Source organism: Rhinoderma darwinii, chromosome 1 (genome assembly GCF_050947455.1).
Source record: "Rhinoderma darwinii isolate aRhiDar2 chromosome 1, aRhiDar2.hap1, whole genome shotgun sequence".
NCBI lineage: Eukaryota > Metazoa > Chordata > Amphibia > Anura > Rhinodermatidae > Rhinoderma > Rhinoderma darwinii.
This window is the reverse complement of record NC_134687.1, coordinates 381,053,917-381,077,223: the sequence shown is the minus strand read 5'-3', so window position 1 is coordinate 381,077,223 and position 23,307 is coordinate 381,053,917. Positions and strand designations below refer to the sequence as shown.

The window sequence follows — 23,307 nt, the reverse complement described above, 5'->3', positions numbered from 1 at the left end:
CGATCATTTTTGCCCAAGTTATGAGCAATTTTATATTTATGCAAATGATATTTTCAATGGACAACTGGGCGTGTTTTCTCGTTTTACCAACTGGGCGTAGTGAATAGAACTGTATGCCGCTGACAAATCAGCATCATACACTTCTCATCGTTCCAGCTTCTTTCACAGCAGACACAGCGTGACGTCACCCACAGGTCCTTCAACCTTGTCGTCGGACAAAGAAGATACATCGGCTCCAGGCATCCAAAAGGTTAATATGCTTGTCTCTAGGGAGTTTGCTATGCTTACCTGCACATACCCTGCACTGTACTCTCTGGCGCCTGGAGCTGATGTGTCTTCTCTCTTCCGACGCCAAGGTTGAAGGACCTGTTGGTGACGTCATCACTCCCAGCCAGCTTCTTTCACTGCAGACACAGAGTGACGTCACCCACAGGTCCTTCAACCTTGGCGTCGGAAGAGAGAAGACACATCCGCTCCAGGCGTCAGAGAGTACAGTTGAATTTGCAGCAGCATCACCATGTGCAGGTAAGCATAGCAAACTCCCTAGAGACGAGCATATTAACCTTTTGGACGCCTGGAGCCAATGTATCTTTTTTGTCCGACGACAAGGTTGAAGGACCTGTGGGTGACGTCACGCTGTGTCTGCTGTGAAAGAAGCTGGGTGGGAACGATGAGGAGTGTATGATGCTGATTTGTCAGCGTCATACAGTTCTATTCACTACGCCCAGTTGGTAAAAACACAATACACGCCCAGTTGGTAAAACGAGAAAACACGCCCAGTTGTCCATTGAAAAGATCATTTGCATAAATATAAAATTGCTCATAACTTGGGCAAAAATGATCGTTTTTCAAAACAAAAAACTTTGCTGTTATCTACATTGCAGCGCCCATCACATTCAATAGGAGATAGGGATTTGATAATCTGGTGACAGAGCCTCTTTAAACACCGGCAATCACTTCCTCTGTTCAGCCTGCTGTAGTAGGGGCTATGACAATGGGGCGAAGTGCAGTGTGCTCAACACTCAAGAGTCTGACCAAAGCTTCATAATTTTTTTACACCGCCCCCCTGTATACACCCGTGCTTCCACCTTTTAAATATGTCTCCTATTTATCTTCCACATATCCTTGTCGCTCACCCTCTTGCTCCTTATTTACTCAGTTTGCTGATACCCCCTTGTTGCATTTGTAAATGCTGCAGTCCTAAGGCTCCGTTGACATCTGCATTGGAGGCTCCGTTAGGAAGCAGTCCTATTCGCTGGGAAAAAATACCACATTATGCAGAACTATTTTGTCTGGCAAAATAACAAAAAACATGACGTAAACCGGATGAATGAGTTCTCTCGACGCCGTTGGCTTCCCTCACGTGACGCTTCAGATTTTTATGTTATTTTAATATACATTAATGCCCTACATTTAGCGTGTATGTCGGAAAAATCTCATGGCGTACAGCTAAATGTGTCCATAGGGCTCCATTCGCTCGATGGAGGCCAGAAGAGCGTCCTTTTAGCGTGTGTCAGGCTGGTATATGTCAGAATTTAACATTTTGAAGTGGATTATGGTGGGGTTAGTTCTGCATCCATGTGCTCTTACCATCTGTTCCCTTCTCCATCCAGACTGAACTGTGGCTAGAATCTTTAACAAATCCTATCCACATGCTACAAAAATATTTACGTTCGGAAATTGACCAGTGTGCAAAATCCGCAAGTCCAGAAAAACAACAACACCATTTTCAAAGTTTAAAATAAAAAAATATATATTCACCCTCCCGACTCTCCCATAGCAATGCCTCCCTGGTCCCCTGGCTGGTCTCTGTACATATCGGTCATCACAGGAGGCTGGGTGCACTGAGGGTAGGTGTGTATAATTTTGTTTTTTTAACCCTTAGCTGTTTTCCACAGCGGACAATCCGAACCAAAATCAGCACGATTTGGTGCAGATTTTCCAGTGGATTTCCCTACGGATTCTAGGTTGAATTCTGGGTCGGATTTGCTGCAGAATTTTCAGAGGAACGATTCAACCTGTGTGGACGTACCCATAAGCTTCCAATTAAATTATATTGTAAGCAATGTCCAGACAAAAGTGTTTTTGATGACGGTGTGCGGCCTTTAACAGCTCTCCAATTATAACATTATAAAGTTGTATAACAAAAAGAAAAAAAGGAATATTAAACAAACATAAAAAAACACCTACAGGTTAGAATGGTGTCAAATAAATGTTATACTCAAAACCTGCAGTATCCAGGATTTGCAATATACCTATTCAGCCAGTTGGTAGGTGAGCCATACTCTAGGTGCCATCCCAGTATTCTCAAACACATACACCACGTGCAAACTCTACTTTCACAAGCAGCGTGGCATCTTACAACGATGAAACATGACCAGAAACTGGAAATCCTTCTTAATACAGCCAGAGGGTAAAGACTTGAATAGGTCACCTGCAAGATGGAAGTTTCTGTCACACACAAAATCCACACTGCAAGTTGTTTGCTAAGTTTGGGTCTTTCATGGCAATGTGAGGAAAGGAACATAAAAATGGCGCTGAGCAAATTTCTATCTTCGAGCTGCAGCTGTCAATATTCTAGTATAACAAACCAAAATAACACAACAAAAATTAAAAATTGCAGGAAAAAGATACATACATAAGCATATATTAAACATAGGCAATAATACTGCAAAGCAAAAAAAAAAAGCGCTGACAATGTGCCATCTCTACATCTTTGCCTAATTGGATGTGTTACCAAGCCACAATATTGGGGCAAATTTATTCATAATGGCTTAAAGAGGCTCTGTCACCAGATTTTGCAACCCCTATCTGCTATTGCAGCAGATAGGCGCTGCAATGTAGATTAAAGTAACGTTTTTATTTTTAAAAAACTAGCATTTTTGGCCAAGTTATGACCATTTTTGTAGTTATGCAAATGAGGCTTGCAAAAGTCCAAGTGGGTGTGTTTAAAAGTAAAAGTCCAAGTGGGCGTGTATTAGGTGCGTACATTGGGGCGTTTTTAATACTTTTACTAGCTGGGCGCTCTGATGAGAAGTATCATCCACTTCTCTTCAGAACGCCCAGCTTTTGGCAGTGCAGATCTGTGACGTCACTCACAGGTCCTGCATCGTGTCAGACGAGCGAGGACACCGGCACCAGAGGCTACAGTTGATTCTGCAGCAGCATCAGCGTTTGCAGGTAAGTAGCTACATCGACTTACCTGCTAACGCCGATGCTGCTGCAGAATCAACTGTAGCCTCTGGTGCCGATGTGTCCGACACGATGCAGGACCTGTGAGTGACGTCACAGATCTGCACTGCCAGAAGCTGGGCGTTCTGAAGAGAAGTGGATGATACTTCTCATCAGAGCGCCCAGCTAGTAAAAGTATTAAAAACGCCCCGATGTACGCACATAATACACGCCCACTTGGACTTTTACTTTTAAACACACCCACTTGGACTTTTGCAAGCCTCATTTGCATAACTACAAAAATGGTCATAACTTGGCCAAAAATGCTCGTTTTTTAAAAATAAAAACGTTACTGTAATCTACATTGCAGCGCCTATCTGCTGCAATAGCAGATAGGGGTTGCAAAATCTGGTGACAGAGCCTCTTTAAGGAGTAACTGTAAGGGCCTGTTCACATCAACGCAAACAATTGATTTCTGTTAGCATTGCCATCAATTTAAAGAGGCTCTGTTACCAGATTTTCAAACCCCTATCTCGTATTGCAGCAGATCGGCGCTGCAATGTAGATTACAGTAACGTGTTTTTTTTTTCAAAAACGAGCATTTTTGGCCAAGTTATAAGCATTTTTATATTTATGCAAATGAGCCTTTTATTAAGTACAACTGGGCGTGTTTAAAGTTATGTCCAAGTGGGCGTGTATTGTGTGTGTACATCTGGGCGTTTTTACTTGTTTTACTAGCTGGGCGTTGTGAATAGAAGTGGATGATGCTGACGAATCAGCATCATCCACTTCTCTTCGTTAACACCCAGCTTCTGGCAGTGCACAGACACACAGCGTGTTCTCGACAGATCACGCTGTGACGTCACTTCCTGCCCCAGGTCCTGCATCGTGTCGGACGAGCGAGGAGACATTGGCACCAGGCGACAGAGGCTACAGTTGATTCTGCAGCAGCATCGGCGTTTGCAGGTAAGTCGATGTAGCCTCTGTCGCCTGGTGCCGATATGTCCTCGCTCGTCCGACACGATGCAGGACTTGGGGCAGGAAGTGACGTCACAGCGTGATCTCTCGAGAACACGCTGTGTGTCTGTGCACTGCTGTCTGATAACAGCCGGGCTCCTGCTCCAACACCCGCGATCGACGTTTAAATCGATCGCGGCCGTTTAACCTGTTAAATGCTGCCGTCATTAGCGACCGCAGCATTTAATTTTTTTACAAAGGGAGTGAGCTCCCTCTGTCACCCATCAGCGGCCCGCAATCGCGGGTCTCCGATGGGGTGTCGGGGTAGCCGAGGGCCTGATAAAAGCCCCCATGTCTGCCCTGGACATATGCCTATTAGGATGCGCCGGAGGCACGTCCTAATAGATTGCCTGTCAGATTTACACTGACAGGCAATAATGCTCTGGTATACTAAGTATACCAAGGCATTATAGCAGCGATCTGAAGATCGCACAGTAGGACTATAAAATAAGTGGGACCTAGTGGGACTAATAAAATAAGTAATAAATGTGAAAGATTATTAATGAAAATGACAGTAAAAAAATAAATAAACCATTTCTTTCCATAAAAAGTGGTTTTATTTAGTAAAAGTGTAAAAAAATAAATAAAAGTACACATATATTTGTATTGCCACAACGGCAATGACTCAATAAAGTTAATGTAATTTAAACCGCAAGGTAAACGCCGTGAAAAAAAAAACGCAAAAAAGAATGGCGAAATTGCTATTTTTTTTCCATTGCCCCCCAAAAAAGTCATAATAAAATACAATCAATAAGTCCCATGTACCCCAAAACAGTACCAAAACTACGTCTCTTCCCGCAAAAAACAAGCCCAAAAAAATCCCTACATTGACGGAAAAATAAAAATAAAAGTTACGGCTCTTGGAAAGAGACTATGCAAAAACAAATAATTTTAGTACAAAAGTGTTTTTATTGTGCAAAAGTCGTAAAACATAAAAAAAAACTCTATATATGTGGTATCGCCGTAATCGTACCGACCCATAGAATAAAGAGGATGTGTGATTTATTCCGGCGTCAATTTAAAACGCATAGAACAATGGTGGAATTTTTTTTCTAATCACCCCCAAAAAAAAGTTAATAAGGGTTAATCAAAAAAATATATGTACCCTAAAATGGTGCCATTAAAAAGTACAACTAATCCCGCAAAATAAAAGTCCTCATACATGTATGTAGACGAAAAAATAAAAAAAAGTTATAGCTCTTTGAATGGGACTATAGAAAAACAAATAAAATAGCTTGGTCATTAGGGCCTAAAATAGGCTGGTCACTAAGGGGTTAATTGATAAATCTGCCCCAATCTGTCCAAATAGTAAATCATAACCACAAAACAACTATGCTCATGAAGCAATATACGATTATTGTAATTCACTCACATGGGAAGTATGCCTGCACAGAAATAGCAAAAGTTCTGCCTTAGGTCATTTCTAACTACAGTCATATTGCCACTGTGATATTCCACAGATGACGGACTGTACTGGAACTCCACAGGGAAATAACATATGCAAATGGTTGTCCGCCCCTCCTGTGAGGTGTAAGGTTGGCAAAAGAAAATCACATCTGAGTGGCCAAGACACAACAGCATCAGAAGGTGCAGAAGTGCATTAGTCCTAAATGTGGCTCTCTATTTAGCCCAAAACCTATTCTGCCACAGCCAACTACTCCTAAAGCTTACGTTATTTATGTTTATAATAATATTCATGTTAAAAGACACCCAAAATTAGACTCTTAGCATGCCTACATATTAGGCTTCGTTCACATCTGCGCCAGCGTCCGGTTCCGTCGGAACGTGACCCTGACTGACACAAACGGAAACCAAAGGTTTCCGTTTCCAACACCATTGATTTAGATCCGGTGCTAATTGTTTCCGTTTGTCTCAGTTATGCAAGGGCTCCGTCATTTTGCGGAATCAATAGCGTTGTCGAACACGCTATTGCTTCCAGAAAAAAAAGACGGGTCCGGTACTCAGAGACAAACGGAAACCATGGGCACCGGATCCGTCACCATTGAAATCAACCTCTGGTTTCCGTTTGTGTCAGTTCAGGGTCCCGTTCTGACGGAAAGCTCAGACGGAACGTCAGAACGGGACCCCAACGCAGATGTGAACGAAGCCTTAACTTTACTTACCTTTGGCAGATGCTTATCTCCAGTGGTACATATGCAATTGAGGTACAGTCATGAGGCCCTTATACACAAGAGATAATCGGCAGTTTAAGAGCCAGTTCACACAGAAATTTTTTACAAGTTTTTTTACGCAGAAACCGCGTCAGAAAACGTGCCAAAAAACGCCCGAAAATGCCTCTCATTTCAATGAGAGGCAGAGGCGTTTTTTTTCCCGCGAGCGGAAAGACAGTCTTGCGGGAAACAGACACGACATGCCCTATCTTCTGGCATTTAGGTCTCTGACCTCCCATTGATGTCAATGGGAGGTCAAAGAAAGCATCTTTTGCGGCGCTCAATGGCCGCGGGTGAAAAACACCGGGAAAAAACGCGGCAAACAGATCAAAATCAGAATTTTCTGCCTGCAAAAAAAAAAATCAGTGTGAACATACCCTGAGGGTATGTTCACACACCCTATTTACGGACGTAATTCGGGCGTTTTAGCCCCGAATTATGTCCGAAAATACGGCTCCAAAGCGTCAGCAAACATCTGGCCAAAAAAGACGCACGTGCCTGTCACTTCTTGAGACGTAATTGGAGCCGTTTTCCCTTGACACCATAGAAAAACAGCTTCAATTATGTCCGTAATGGACGCAGCGAAAAGCACCTGCACTTGCCATTACGTCTGAAATTGCGGAGCGGTTTTCTCCTGAAAACAGCTCCGTGATTTCGGCCGTTACGGACGTGTACGTGTGAACATACCCTGAGACAGCTTGATCTCAAGTGTATGGCTAGTTTTAGGCCATGTTCACATGTAGTGGAAAATGTTTGAATTCAGATATTGCCGCAAATTTCACCCATTGCATTGCAATGGGTAAAATATGCTGCGAATTCCGAATTAAAAATCGGTAAAAGATCTGCAGCATGCCTCAAATTCAAGTGGAAGTTTCCAAAAACAGGTGAATGAAATTTCATAGAATCCCATTTCTAATACACTGTACTGTACTTTTTGTGGATGTTCCTGCACCATGTTTACTGCTGGCAGTGAACGAGTAACAAAACCTATGGGTATGGTCACGCGTCTTCAGAAACTCTGCAGCAGAAATCCACAGCTGACACTCGTATTTCTGCCTTGATTAACTAGCTGTTCCATATGTGGGTATGCCCCACTGTAATTTAGTGGAGCTAGTTTACAGCTTTTCGATGCGGAATCCGTGGCAATAATTAACATGCTACATTGCTTTTGGAACGCGAGTGGATTTGGTCAGGTTTTAGGCTCAAACTTTGTGCTTAAATCCTGACACAATCCTGAATGTGTGAACGTGGGCCATCACTGGCAGGTCGACATAGCTTCCTGTCCTGCATCGATCTCTGCTAAGGCACTGTTCACATAGTGTTAGAGCCTTACGTTCAGACATGGATGCAGGAAGAGAACTCAAAAGAAGGAGAGCCAGATACTGTCAGTGACAGCCAAACTCCATGCATTGAGCTACTGGAGGTATCACCTTCTCCCAGGGCTGCTACAACATTGCAGTGATAACTCAGATTTGTTTACGTTTTACAAGCATATGCGTAAGTTGCTTCAGTGTTTATCCCCTTCCCGACATTTGTCGTAAGTATACGTCATGGAAAGCCAGTGCTTCCCGCATCTGACAGCTAACATCCGGCTGTAATGGCGGGGACCGAAATTAGCTTCGATCCTCGCCATTAACCCCTTAAGTGCAGCGCTCAAACGTGATCGCTGCACTTAAGGTGTTTGCAGCTCATCGGAACCCAAGCAATGAAATTGACAGGGTTCCGGTGGCTGCAATGGCAACCGGAGGCCTAATACTGGCCTCCTGGTCTGCCTAGCACGGAAGCCTGTCAAGATCTGCCCGGCGGCGTAGCCTGATCGGCTTCCGTAGCTGCCGGCAAGATGGCGCCGGGTCAGGAGCTGATACGGCGTCATCAGCGGTGGAAGTCAGCTGTATGTTACAGCTGACATCCACCTGTAACGGCAAGAACCGGAGCTAGCAGCGGTTACTAGCAGATGGCCAGCCCTGACAGGCAATCAGGACTGGCGACTGCTACTATGGCAACAGGAGACACAATGGTCTCCTGCTCTGCCATTACGGAAGCCGATTTAGGCCCCGCCGGGAGGCGAAGCCTAATCGGCTTGCTGTCAGTGAATGACTGACAGATCTAATACATTGAACTACATAGGTAGTGCAATGTATTAGAAAAAAAAAAAACTGACAGTTGGACCTTCAAGTCCCCTAGTGGGACTTGAGAAAAAGTGTAAAAAAAGTATAAAAAAAAAGTGTAAAACAAAAGTGAAAAAAATAAAAGTTTGAAAACAATAAAGGTTTGAAGTAATAAAATAAAGCACAATCCCCCTTTTACTCTTATCAAGTCCTTTATTATTGAAAAACCATACGTATTTGGTATCGCCGTGACCGTAACGACCTGAGGTATCAAAATATTATATTTATTGCACGCGGTGAACAGCGTAAAAAAAAACGTAAAAAACTTTACCAGAGTTTCTGTTTTTTGGTCACTTTGTCCTACAAATATTGGAATAAAAAGTGATCAAAAAGTCGCACGTATCCAAAAATGGTACCTAGAAAAACTATAGTTCGTCACACAAAAAACAAGCCCTCATACAGCTCCGTCGACAAAAAAATTATGGTTCTCACAACATGGCGACAGAAAAAATACATTCTTTTTACAAAAGTAATTTTATTGTGCAAAAAGTTGTAAAACATAAAAAAGTTCTATAAATTGGGTATCGCCGGAATTGTACTGACCCGCAAAGTAAAGGTAACATGTAATTTATAACGCATACTGAACGCTGTATAAAAAAAACTAAAAAAGCTGTGCCAGAATTGCATTTTTTGTTTACCTGGCATCCCAAAAAAATAGGATAAAAAGGTGATCAAAAAGTTGCATGTACCCCAAAATGGTACCAATAACTACAGCTCGTCCCACAACAGACCAGCCCTCATACCACTACGTCTATGAAAAAAATAAAATTAGTTAAGGCTCCAATAAGTCAGGAAATAAAAAAATATGCAGTTGTGCCTGCCCAAGGGGAACGTTTCTTCTGTTTCAAGAGGCGATTTATCAAGGACCTAAAATTAGGGAACCAGGAAGGGGAGGGCCCAAACATATCTGCTGGAAGCGAGGGTGCCCGTATTTTACCAGGACAACACTTTCCCAGCAAAATTCCCCAAACTGCAAAGGTGCCGAGTGTGGACCAAAAGGGGAATAAGAATGGACGTCATATATCAGTGCGACACCGGCCTGTGCAGAAATGATTGTGTCACAGCGTAACACACATCTATGGATCATTTTATTGTTTTTTTACCCCATTATTATACCACCTGACTATGCCCCTAATGTACTCCGCCCGGCTTACATGTACCCCCACATTATAAACGGAAACACCAGTAATACTCAAACAAAATCCGCTCTCCAAAAGCCAAATGGCGCTCCCTCCGCTCTGAACCCTACAGCGTGCCCAAACAGCAGTTTCCTTCCACATATATGGCATCGTCATACCCGGGAGAACCCTTTTAACAATTTTTGGGGTGTGTGTCTCCAGCGTCATAAGCTGGGCATGACATATTTGCCACTGAAATGGCATATCTAGGGAAAAATATAAATTTTTAATTTGCACCATCCGCAGCGCAATCATTTATGGAAAAGACCTGTGGGGTGAAAATGCTCACTACACCCCTTAATAAATGCCTTGAGGGGTGTAGCTTCGAAATGGGGTCACTTCTCAGTGGTTTCTTTTTATTATTTCACATCTGAGCCTCTGCAGTTGTGAACCAACACTTTGTAAATCGCCAAATTAGGCCTCAATTTGACATGGTACGCTTTCACTCCTGAGCCTCGTTGAATGTTCAGGCAAAAGATTAGTGCCCCATGTAGGGTGATTCTAAAACCAGGAAACCCAGCGTAATAATTAGAGAGCTGTCTTGTTATGGTGGCACAAGCCGGGCACCACATATTGGCATATCTATGGAAAAAATCCCATTTTCACTCTGCAACATCGAGTGCATACTAATTTCTACAAAACACCTGCAGGGTTAACATGATTACTACACCACTAGGTAAATGCATTGAGGGGCGTAGTTTCCAAAATTGGGTCACTTCTGGGGGTTTTCCACTGTTTTAGGCCCACAGGCACCCAGAAACCAATCCAGCAACATCTGCACTCCAAATGGCGGTCCTTCCCTTCTGAGCCCTGCCATTTGCCCAAACAGCAGTTTATGACCACATATGGGGTATTGCCGTACTCGGGAGAAATTGCTTTACAAATGTTGGGTTCTTTTTTTCCTTTATTTGTTGAGAAAATGAAAAAAATTGGCGCTAAAGCTACGTCTTATTGAAGAAAAAGGATTGTTTTTATTTTCACTGCCCAATTCTAATAAATTCTATGAAACATCTGTGGGGTCAAAATGCTTACACCCATTGAGGAATTCATCTAGGGGTGTAGTAGTTTCCTAAATGGAGTCACTTTTTGGGCGTTTTCATTGTTTTGTCCCCTCAAGGGCTTTGCAAATGTGACCTGGCCTCCGAAAACCATTCCTGCTAAATGTGATCTCCAAAAGCCAAATAGCGCTCTTTCCCTTCTAAGCCCTGCCGTGTGTCCAAACAGCCGGTTATTACCACATGTGGGGTATTGTTTTACTTGGGAGAAATTGATTTACAAATTTTGTGGTGCTTTTTCTCCTTCAGACCTTGTGGAAATGAGAAAAAATTTGCTAAACCTACATTTTCTTTGAAAAAATTTTGATTGTCATTTTCAGGGCCTACTTCCAATAATTTATGCAAAAACCCTGTGGTGTCAAAACACCCACTATACCCCTAGATAATTTCCTCAAGGGGTGTAGTTTCCAAAATGGGGTCACTTGTGGGGGGTTTCCACTGTTTTGTCCACTCAGGGGCTTTGTAAATGTGACATGGCCTCCGCAAACCATTCCTGATAAATTTGAGCTCCAAAAGCCAAATGGCACTCTTTCCCTTCTAAGCCCTGCCGTGTGTCCAAACATCCGTTTATTACCACATGTGGGGTATTGTTTTACTCGGGAGAAATTGCTTTACATATTTTATGGTGTTTTTTCTCCTTCAGTCCTTGTGGAAATGAGAAAAAAAAAAATCACTAAACCTACATTTTCTTTGAAAAAATGTAGATTTTCATTTTCACGGCCTACTTCCAATAATTTCTGTAAAAAACCTGTGCGGTCAAAATGTTCATTATACCCCTAGATCATTTCCTTGAGGTGTGTAGTTTCCCAGATGGTGTCACTTTTGGTTTTTTTTTACTGTTTTCGCACCGCAAGAGCCCTTCAAACCTGACATGGTGCCTAAAATATATTCTAACAAAAATAAGGCCCCAAAATCCTCTAGTTGTTCCTTTGCTTCTGAGGCCGGTGCGTCAGTCCAGTAGCACGCTACGGCCACATGTGGGATATTTCCGAAAACTGCAGAAACTGGGCAACAAATATTGAGTTGCAATTCTCTGGTAAAACTTTGTGTTATAAAAAAAATTGTATTAAAAAAAAAATTCTGCAAAAAAATATGACATTTGTACATTTCACCTCTACTTTGCTTTAATTCCTGTGAAATGTGTAAAGGGTTAAGACATTTTATAAATGCTGTTTTGAATACTTTGAGGGGTGAAGTTTTTAAAATGGGGTGACTTTTTGGGGGTTTCTAATATATAAGGCCCTCAAAGCCACTTCACAACTGAACTGTCCCCTGTAAAAATAGCATTTTGAAATTTTCTTGAAAAAGTTCTAAGCCTTGTGATGTCATAGAAAAATAAAAGGATGTTCAAAAAACAATGCCAATCTAAAGTAGACATATGGGGGATGTTAATTAGCAACAATTTTGTGTGGTATAACTGCCTGTCTTACAAGCAGATACATTTAAATTGAGAAAAATGCTAATTTTTGGTGTTTTTCACAATTAAATACTGAACATATCGAGCAAATTTTGCCAGTAACTTAAAGTGCAATGTGTCACGAGAAAACAGTCTCAGAGTCGCTTGGATAGGTAAAAGCATTCCAGAGTTATTACCACATAAAGTGACACATCAGATTTGAAAAATTAGGCTCTGTCAGGAAGGTCAAAAGTGGCTAAAGAGGGAAGAGGTTATACAATGTTTTCCGGTCATAACTATATTATAAATAAAAATGCAAAACGCACACGCTTGTGTAAATCCGCCCTAAAGAAGGCTTGTCGCCTCTGCAGGCTGAACCTTTTTTTCTCCAGACTGAGGGAGTGTCCCCATTGAGGGGGTTTTACATTGAACAGGATTTCACCATATTTTTTGTATGTGCCATTCATATATTTATATAAGTTAATCATGTCCCCCCTTAGTCGTCTTTTCTCAAGGCTAAATAGGTTTAGTTCTTTTAATCTTTCCTCATAACTTAGATTCTCCATGCCCCTTATTAGCTTCGTTGCTGTTCTTTGTATTTTTTTCCAACTCCAGGGCATCCTTTCTATGAACTGGAGCCCAGAACTGAACTGCATATTCTAGATGAGGCCTCACTAATGCTTTGTAAAGTGGTAATATTACATCCCTGTCCCGCGAGTCCATGCCTCTTTTAATACACGACAATATCCTGCTGGCCTTTGAAGCAGCTGATTTACACTGCATGCTGTTATTTAGTTTATGATTTACAAGTACACCCAGATCCTTCTCAACAAGTGACTCCCCCAGTATAGCTCCCCCTAGGACATATAATGCATGCAGGTTGTTGGTACCCAGGTGCATAACTTTACATGTATCTACATTAAACTATGTTCACTTGTAGCGTAAATACTGCAGATTTTTTGCAACGTATTTCATTGAAGAAAAACTGCAGTGTAATACAGTAGCAGCAAAGTGGATGAGATTTTAACAAATTTCATCCACACGCTGCGTAAATAGTCCGCTGAAAAACCGTTCATTAATTACCTGCATGTCAATTTATGCTGCGGAATCGCCAGTTTTCTGTTGCGAGTTTACTCCATTGAATTCAATGGGGAGTAAAACCCGCAACAAACCGCAAATGTTGAAATTTTTGCAGTGGGAAAGTTGCGATTCCACTGCGAAAATCGCAACTCAGGAAAATAAAAGCATGTCGGCTCACAAGTCAGGGCCCCGGCAGTGAGCAAGGAAACGTTACTGGACGCCAGGGCAACTTCAGTTTTTTTTTTTCCCTGATCGCGTACCCCTTGAGAAACACATAACACCTTAAAAACCACTGATCTAGAGTAACTATTAAAAAAAATATATGTGCTGGTCATTAACACCATATTCAGTAAGGTCACTTTTCCGGACACAAAATTTTTTTGTTTGTGTCGAAAAAAGTAGCATGGCCTTCATGTACTAAACATTCACCAATTGTTTAACAAATTAGTAGAGAATAGCTGAAGGTAGAACCCCATGTTGCTTGGTACCCTGCACAGAATTCCTGGGCAAGTGTGCACCAGATTGGACAGAATAGACCTACTGCACAGGATAGACCAGTTGTTTGGACTGGTGTAGTGCTCAGCATTAGGCCTTATTTAAACGAACGTGTGCGTTTTGCGCGCGTAAAAAACGCTGCATTTTGCACGCGTTGCAGTTCCGTGTGACATCAGTGTATAATGCTTGTCTGCGTTATTTTCATGCGCATGCCATCCTTATGTCAAGTGGTTTTGACGTATGCAAAATGAAAAGAAGGAGGTGATTTTCTTTTTCTCATAATTTTTTTAGCAAATGTTGCGCGAATCACGCACAGCACACGGATGTGCGTCCGTGTTATGTCCGTGATTTTCACGCACCCATTGACTTCAATGGGTGCGTGATGCGCAAAAAACGCTCAAGTATAGGCCATGCAGTGAGTTTCACGCAGCGGACACACGCTGCGTGAAATACACGGAATGTCTGAATGGCCCCATTGTCTTACATAGGTCCGTGCAACGTGCGTAATTTTCACGCGCGTATCACAGACGTGAAATACGCTTGTGTAAAGAAGGCCTAAGTTAGAGTTCAGCACAATTATCAAAGAAATGTTTTATGTATAAATATGCCAAAAAAAGGCTAGCACTATGAAGTCTTAAAGGTGCCCCTAAACTTTAGCCATCTACCAGCTATTCCTCCTGATTCCACGCTAGCCTTGGTTAAGCACGCAAGTCTATTTTAATGGAAAAAGAGGCGTCTGGTAGCGGCTTATCTCCTGTTGGAACAAAGGGTCAAGCAAGTTTAAATCTAACATGCTCAGATCTGTGCCTATGGGCTTTTAAGAGGTGTCGCAGAATAAGGACCTGTTTACATCACTGTTCGCTTTCCGTTCCGGGGTTCCGTCGGGTGAACCCCGCAATGGAAAGTGAAACCACAGCTTCCGTTTTAGTCACCATTGATATCAATGGTGACGGAAACATCGCTAATGGTTTCCGTTCGTCACCATCCCGGCAGGTTTCCGGTTTTCCGACGGAATCAATAGTGCAGTCGACTCCGCTATTGATTCCGTCGGAAAACCGAAAACCTGCCGGAATGGTGACGAATGGAAACCATTAGCGATGTTTCCTTCACCATTGCTATCAATGGTGACTGAAACAGAAGCTGTGGTTTCACTTTCACTTTCCGTTGCGGGGTTCACCCGACGGAAACCTCCGACGGAACCCCGTAACGGAAAGCGAACGATGATGTGAACAGGCCCTAAGAAAGTTCTTCTAAGGTCTCTTTCACACGTCAGTATTCTGGTCAGTATTTTGCTTCAGTATTTGGCAGCCAAAACCAAGAGAGAGTCCAAAACACGGAAGAAGTGCAAATCTTCGTTACACTTTTTTGTTAATTTTCCATTCCTGGTTTTGGCTTACAAATACTGATGCAACATATTAACTTGAATACGGCCATGTGAAATCATTTCATTATACTTTTTGTGTTTACGTTCTACTTATGGCTTGGCGTATAAATACTAATGCAAAACGCTGACTAAAATAATGTCTGAATGAGGCCTTAGGTCTATTTTAACATGGCAGTATTTACTAGGAGTGGGTTCATAACATGGAATAGATTTGACACTACACAACTGACGTTGTATTTATATAAATAGATGTACGTTCACCTGTATTCAATATAAATGTCACTGCCTATATGAACGATTAAAATTTAAATTTTATTATAGAAATCAAGAACTAAAATTGGGCTAACTAGCCAAGAAACTATTAGAGGCGTAAACACGATGTCCAACAAGGGGGGTGCAGATGGGAACTAATGAATCTGTGTACCACACGATGCATGGAGATGTCGCCCCCTCTTGATTTATATCATAAACACCTGGTCAATACGTGCCACTAGAGCTGTGTCCCTACGCGTTTCCACACCACTTAGTAAACAGGGGTCTCAATAATAATGAATTAAAAACACCTATTAGCCGGTAAGCACCTGTTTCCTGCCTAAAACATTAACCCGGCTCGTGTACGACACTAGTCAGCAGGTCGAACACGAGCCGAGTGAATGCCGGACATAAATAGTACTATCCCCCCCCCCCCAAACGATGACGCGGCCCCAGACAGCCAATCCCCCACAAGCCACGCAGATGATGTGACCGGAGCAGGGCAAGCCCCCGGATGCACACTGCAATCGCGGACGGGAGTGAACAAAGCGTCCCTAGTAACCAGGGATCATAAGGCAGCTATAGAACAAGCTTGGAGAGGATTACTGACCTAGGATGAGATAAGGAACAAAAGGGCCTATCATCATCATCATCATCAAACTATTAAGATGGTTAAGGAGGCGGCTTAACGTTGAATAATATCCAAAAGCAACCCACATTCCCAAGCAACGGAGTGACGAATGATAGATAGATAGAAATGAAGGATTGATTGAAAAATTAACAAGAGGCACAGGATAGAATTGTAACGATGTATAAAATGGCCCAGAGGAACATATTAGATAAAAACATGCGGATCAAACAGGTGGGGATAAGGATTATAGGAAACAATTATATGATATTTGTTCATTGAGGCCCGCAGGTTTCATGGTATGCTGGTATGTAAGATCCTTCTATCCAAAATTCCCCCCCCCCCCCCTCAGCAGATGGTCGTATATGTTCGATCCCCTGGAATTTAATAACATTTGTGTCGCCATCATGGCATTCCCAAACATGCCGTGCCACCGGGGTATCCTCGCTACGACGGATGTCACCAATGTCGTCCCAGATCAGTCTCCTAAACTCTCTGATGGTCTTGCCGACATATTGCAGTCCACACACACACAGGAAATAAGATAAACAATGCCCTTTGTTCTGCAATTGTCAAAGGACCTGTTATCAAACTTCCTACCAGTGGTGTAACTGCAGAAATTTTTGCCGCAAAGTATGGACTCGCAGGCCTTACATGATCCACATCTGAATTAGTAGAGTAGGCTTTAGATGGCTATGTACTAGACGATCCCTGATGTTTCTACCCCTCCTGTATGTCACCAGTGGTCTGTTACCGACCAGACTTCCAATATCAGGGTCTGTTTTAAGGATCCCCCAGTAGGCCTGTAGGACCTTCAATACTTCACTATTGGATGAATCATTCGTTCCTATAATGCGTATCTGGTCATCAGTCGAGTGCTTCCTTGGATTGAGGACATCACTCCTATTACAGTTAGGCTGGGTTCACACTACCTATTTTCAGGCGTAATGGAGGCGTTTTACGCCTCGAATTACGCCTGAGAACACGGCTCCAATACGTCAGCAAACATCTACCCATTCTTTTCAATGGGTTTGCCGATGTACTGTGCCGACGACCTGTAATTTTAAGCGTCGCCGTCAAAAGACGGCACGTAAAATAAGTCTCGTCAAAGAAATGCAGGACACTTCTTGGGACGTAATTGGAGCCGTTTTTCATTGAATCCAATGAAGAACAGCTCCAAATTACGTCCGTAATGGATGCCCCGCAAAACGCGAGTATGAGCAATTACGTCAGAAATTCAGGAGCTGCTTTCTCCTGAAAACAGCTCCGTAATTTCAGACGTAAATGCAGTTATCGTGTGCACATGCCCTTAAAGGCATTTTTATAGGCTGATCTAAGGATTTCACGCGGATAACCCCTCCGAATGAATCTCTTCTGCAAGTCGGATGCAGCTATTCCAAAGTCTGTGATGGTGGAGCGAATTCTCCGCGCCCTCAGGTATCCCCCTTTTCAATGGCACGGGGTGCCAGCTCTCCCATGTTAAAAGACTATTGGTCGCTGTATCCTTCCTAAATATACTCGTTTGAATATATCCCTATTCCGTCTTACAAATATTGATGTCGAGAAACGTCGTTTTACTGTCATGGATGACGGACGTAAAAAAGAGCCCCATTTCATTGACATTGAGAATGGCCACAAATTCATTAAACTCCTCCTTCGGTCCAGACCAAAGAATCAGGACATCATCAATGAATCTTAGCCAGAGAAGAATCATTGATGTCCATTTGTCCATTTCCTCACTAAAAACAACCTTCTCCCACCAGCCTAGGTAAATGTTGGCATAGGAGGGTACGCAAGGACTTCCCATCGCTACCCCCATGAGCTGGTGAAAGAATTTGCCATCAAATAGAAAGACGTTATGTTCGAGGACAAATTTGAGTAAGCTAACCACAAACTCATTGTGGGCCTGAAATTGTAGTCCCCTTTCACTCAAAAATTCCTCCACAGCTCTGCAACCAGAGGTATGGGGCATAGAGCTGTAGAGGGCCTCGACATCCAGGGAGGCCAAGTGGACACCTGTATCGCATTTGATGCCCTCCAGCCTTCTGAGTACATCCATCGTATCTCTGACGTAGGATGGAAGGGCCAGTACGAAAGGACTGAGGATTCGATCAATGTAGAGACTAGCATTTTGGGTCAAATTGTCAACCCCTGAGACAATAGGACGACCTTTGAGAGGAGACGTGTCTTTATGCACTTTAGGCAGACTGTAGAAGGTGGCATATTGTGGATGATCAACAAGAATGAATCGTTGTTCATTAGTGCTAAACAGATTAAGGGATTTATTAATTCCTTTAGTTTATTCCCAAAAATCTTCATGGGGTCACTGGGTAAAATCCTGTAACAAGCTGTATCGCTCAAAATGCGATGGCACATGATCTTATATTGACTCCGATCCATCACTACAATATTGCCACCTTTGTCTGAGTGCTTGATGATGATGGTCTCATCCTGCTCAAGTGCTTGTAGACCTGCCATCTCCTCTCTAGAGGTGTTGAATTCGATTGCATTAAGGGTATCCACTTTCCTAAATTGATCCACCACTACCTCAAGAAATACAGTACATCAATTGGTGTATTGTCATTAATGGGTGCATTTCTTGTAGATGGTTCCCTTAGATTAGTGAAGGGTCCATCACCAATATTTCTTTGACCATCTTCCCATAACTGATCAAGCGTTCTGAGGTGTGGCAAATCCTCCTCAGAAATCCCCAATTCCAAGCATTGTCGCCTGTCATGGGTTTTAAATAATTTTTTCCATTTGAGTTTGCACACAAAGAGATTGAGATTATACATCGTTACAATTATATCCTGTGCCTCCTGTTTATTTTTCAATCAATCCTTCATTTATATCTATCATTCGTCACTCCGTTGCTTGGGAATGTGGGTTGCTTTTGGATATTATTCAACATTAAGCCGCCTCCTTAACCATCGAATAGTTTGATGATGATGATGATGATGATGATAGGCCCTTTTGTTCCTTATCTCATCCTAGGTTATCAATCCTCTCCTAGCTTGTTCTATAGCCGCCTTATGATCCCTGGTTACTAGGGACGCTTTGTTCACTCCCGTCCGTGATTGCAGTGTGCATGCGGGGGCTTGCCCTGCTCCGGTCACGTCATCTGCGTGGCTTGTGGGGGGATTGGCTGTCCGGGGCCGCATCATCATTTGGGGGGGTGGGACTTGTACTATTTATGTCCGGCATTCACTCGGCTCGTGTTCGACCTGCTGACTAGTGTCGTACACGAGCCGGGTTAACGTTTTAGGAACGCAACAGGTGCTTACCGGCTATTAGGTGTTTTAATTCATTATTATTGCGCCCTGTTTATTAAGTGGTGTGGAAACGCGTAGGGACACAGCTCTAGTGGCACGTATTGACCAGGTGTTTATGATATAAATCAAGAGGGGGCGACATCTCCATGCATCGTGTGGTACACAGATTCATTAGTTCCCATCTGCACCCCGATTGCTGGACATCGTGCTTACGCCTCTAATAGTTTCTTGATTTCTATAATAAAATTTACATTTTAATCGTTCATATAGGCAGTGACATTTATAACATGGAATAGGCGCAAATGTTTCCATTATACTTTTCTCTGTGTAGGTTTCACTCCTAGGTTTATCTTCCAAAACCTGTTGCAAAATACTGACGAAAATACTGCCTTGTGAGAGACTATCTACATTAGGTAAACTGGGCATTATTTGCACAGAAATGTGAAGCTATATTAGCCATTTACTAATATACAATAATTCAAAAACACACCCCCGTCCGTCGCTGGTAGTCAACGTGGTCCAGTGACTGTAGTACATGATGTCACTTTGGACAGCATACATTTTGCCCTCGGACACATACCTTCCAAATTTCTGTCACGTACTGCAGTCAAGTCAGCGCACTGACCAATAGAGATTAACGTTACCAGGGTATGCGTCTACCAGTAGGGGATGTCAGGTAGGTCAGGCAGGAGATTGGGGCACTATAAACTGAAATCAGCCTGGTGATGATCTGATTGTCGCATATCTGGCTTTAGATAACCCCGGTGATCAGACGTTATCGCGATGGGAAGCTGTGGCTGGCCATACAAACGTAGGGTTACATGTCAGCCATTCAAATTAATGGCCGATTTTGTAACTCCTTGACAGAATGGGTCCGCCAGAATAAAAGTCTCTCTGTTAGCTACCCCTCACTCCGGCTAATAGAGGGGATCCAGTGTTGGGAGGGACTTCATGAGACGACTCCTTTAAATTTTTATATTTTATGGCTCCGGATATATACAGCTGAATATTTCTGCACAGATAAAAACAAAAACATTTTCTGATTCTGGAAACCTCCTTTAAAGAGGCTCTGTCACCAGATTTTGCAACCCCTATCTGCTATTGCAGCAGATAGGCGCTGCAATGTAGATTACAGTAACGTTTTTATTTTTAAAAAACGAGCATTTTTGGCCAAGTTATGACCATTTTCGTATTTATGCAAATGAGGCTTGCAAAAGTACAACTGGGCGAGTTGAAAAGTAAAAGTACAACTGGGTGTGTATTATGTGCGTACATCGGGGCGTTTTTACTTCTTTTACTAGCTGGGCGTTCTGACGAGAAGTATCATCCACTTCTCTTCAGAACGCCCAGCTTCTGGCAGTGCAGATCTGTGACGTCACTCACAGGTCCTGCATCGTGTCGGCACCAGAGGCTACAGTTGATTCTGCAGCAGCATCAGCAGGTAAGGAGCTACATCGACTTACCTGCAAACGCCGATGCTGCTGCAGAATCATCTGTAGCCTCTGGTGCCGATGTGTCCTCGCTCGTCTGACACGATGCAGGACCTGTGAGTGACGACACAGCGTGATCTCTCGAGAACACGCTGTGTCTGCACTGCCAGAAGCTAGGCGTTCTGAAGAGAAGTGGATGATACTTCTCGTCAGAACGCCCAGCTAGTAAAACTAGTAAAAACGCCCCGATGTACGCACATAATACACGCCCAGTTGTACTTTTACTTTTCAACACGCCCACTTGTACTTTTGCAAGCCTCATTTGCATAAATACAAAAATGGTCATAACTTGGCCAAAAATGCTCGTTTTTTAAAAATAAAAACGTTACTGTAATCTACATTGCAGCGCCTATCTGCTGCAATAGCAGATAGGGGTTGCAAAATCTGGTGACAGAGCCTCTTTAAGGCCAAATGCACACGACGCACATTATGTGCGGATATGCCGTGCGTATTTTAGTGCGGCAAATCCGCAGCATAATACGGTACGGCAAATCCGCAGCGTAATACGGTACCAGCGAAATCTTGAAATCTCATCTACTTGATGCGGTTTTTTTTTCTGCACATAAATTGACCTGTGGTGCGTATTTTAAAATACGCAGCATTTAAAGTGCAGCTAAACGCTTTAAAAACTTCTAACGTGTCATAGTGACATGTCAGAAGTTTGGATTGGTGGGGGTCTCAGTGCTCGGACTAGAAGGAAGAAGCTGAAGAGCTCGTGTGAGCGCTCAGCTGCTTCTTGTATTTTCGGCTTTTTCCGGAAATAAATGTATCGGTGTACGGACTCAATAGAAAGTCTATGAGCCCGTACTCCGATAAATCGGCTTTCCGGAAAAAGCCGAACAGGCACGAAGCAGCTGAGCGCTCACACGAGCACTTCCGCCGCTTCATTCTAGCGATTGGTGGGGGTCTCAATGCTCGGACCACCACCAATACAAACTTCTGACATGTCACTGTGACATGTCAAAAGTTTGTCGAACGTTTAGCTACACTTTAAATTTATCTTGCTTTGCCACTTGCAAATTGTATCTGCCTAGTTTTAAAAGAAACAAACCAAAATCCGCAGGATGAAAACAAACCTAATTCTGCATCAAAATGTAAAAAAAGAAAAAAAGAAGAACTTACCTAAAAACACAACAACATACTATTAGGTGTGGATTTTCTGCACCAAATTCCACAACGTGTACGTTTAGCCTAAGGGTATGTTCACATGGCTTATTTACGGACGTAATTCAGGCGTTTTCCGCCTCGATTTACGTCCAAAAATGCGGCTTGATAGCGTCGGCAAACATCTGCCCATTCATTTGAATGGGTCTTACGATGTTCTGTTCCGACGGTCATTTTTTTTACGCCCCACTGTCAAAAGGCGGGGCGTAAATAGACGCCCGCGTCAAAGAAGTGCCTGTCACTTCTTCAGACGTTAAATGGAGCTGTTTTCCATTGACTCCATGGAAAAACAGCTCCATTTACGTCCGTAATTGACGCAGCGAAAAAGCGCCTCAACATGCCATGACGGCTGAAATTACGGAGCGGTTTTCTCCTGAAAACAGCCCCGTAATTTCAGCCGTAACGGACACTGCCCTGTGAACATACCCTAAGTTGTTCTAAATGCAGAAAGCCGCATGTGGTCATAGACGTTAGGACAGGTCTTGCCAGTCATACACTAGGGAGCGGTTTTCTAAAGTGCAGAATATTTCAGAAAATTTGGTGCAGAGCAAATAGTGTCTTTTTTGAAAAAATCTCCCCTGGTGCATGACATTTGTGGGCACACAAGCAATAAACACACAGCATACCGCTAGATATCCATGATGTATTCGGGATTGCAGACATTACTACTGTACGGTTCCTGCATGTGACACATCCCTGTCACCTATGTGAATATAGTAAGTTGCCATACCTGGCACAGCTGGTACTCCCCTTGTCAGTCCTAGATATATCGTCAGGCTGGCACACAAGGGTACAGCTGCTCTAGTGCAGAGACCACATGTCACATAGCAGTGTAATATTATTTACGTGTACGAATAACACAGCACGGGTGTGTCACTCACCGCCCCAAATCCCCAACTTGAGCTGCGAGCTGTCCAGATTCACCACATAGTCCCCCAGGAAACGGTTCAACACATCCACCACCACGGACTCAAACACCATGGTGCCTCCCTGCTGCCCGGGTGTCACCCCCGGTATCCCCACAGAACACAGAGCCGCTCACACAGCCGGGCCCGCCCCTGTCTCCTCATGCGCAGTACACCCGCGCCTCCCCCTCCACAGCGGCCTTCCCACAGCTCCCTCCCACCCCATGTGCGGGAAAGTCACACAAGTTGTGCTGTCACGTGGAGGACGAGGTGAGGCTTTGTCATTACGGCGACGAGTTCCCGCCTCCAGCTGCTGTGTCGCTACTTTCACACTGACTATTACCTGCTTCATAGCTGGGTGACAGGAATACCTACATGTGCTTCAGCGCTGTGGCTAAAAATGGCGTGAACCATTTCGTGTTCTCTGTACATCACTATAATTTGTGGCTATTTGTCTAGATAAACGCGAAGCTATCTATGT

General features: G+C 43.2%; 1 protein-coding gene across 1 annotated transcript in view; it reads right to left on the bottom strand.

Moving 5' to 3' along the window:
* VPS13A (vacuolar protein sorting 13 homolog A) overlaps positions 1-22,992 on the bottom strand; it is a 249,923-nt gene extending 226,931 nt beyond the window's left edge. Inside the window, exon 1 of the mRNA XM_075828295.1 lies at positions 22,803-22,992. Coding sequence (XP_075684410.1) covers positions 22,803-22,902 — 100 coding nt within the window. The 5' untranslated portion in view covers positions 22,903-22,992. The remainder of the gene's footprint in view (positions 1-22,802) is intronic.
* Between the last annotated feature and the right edge of the window lie 315 nt (positions 22,993-23,307).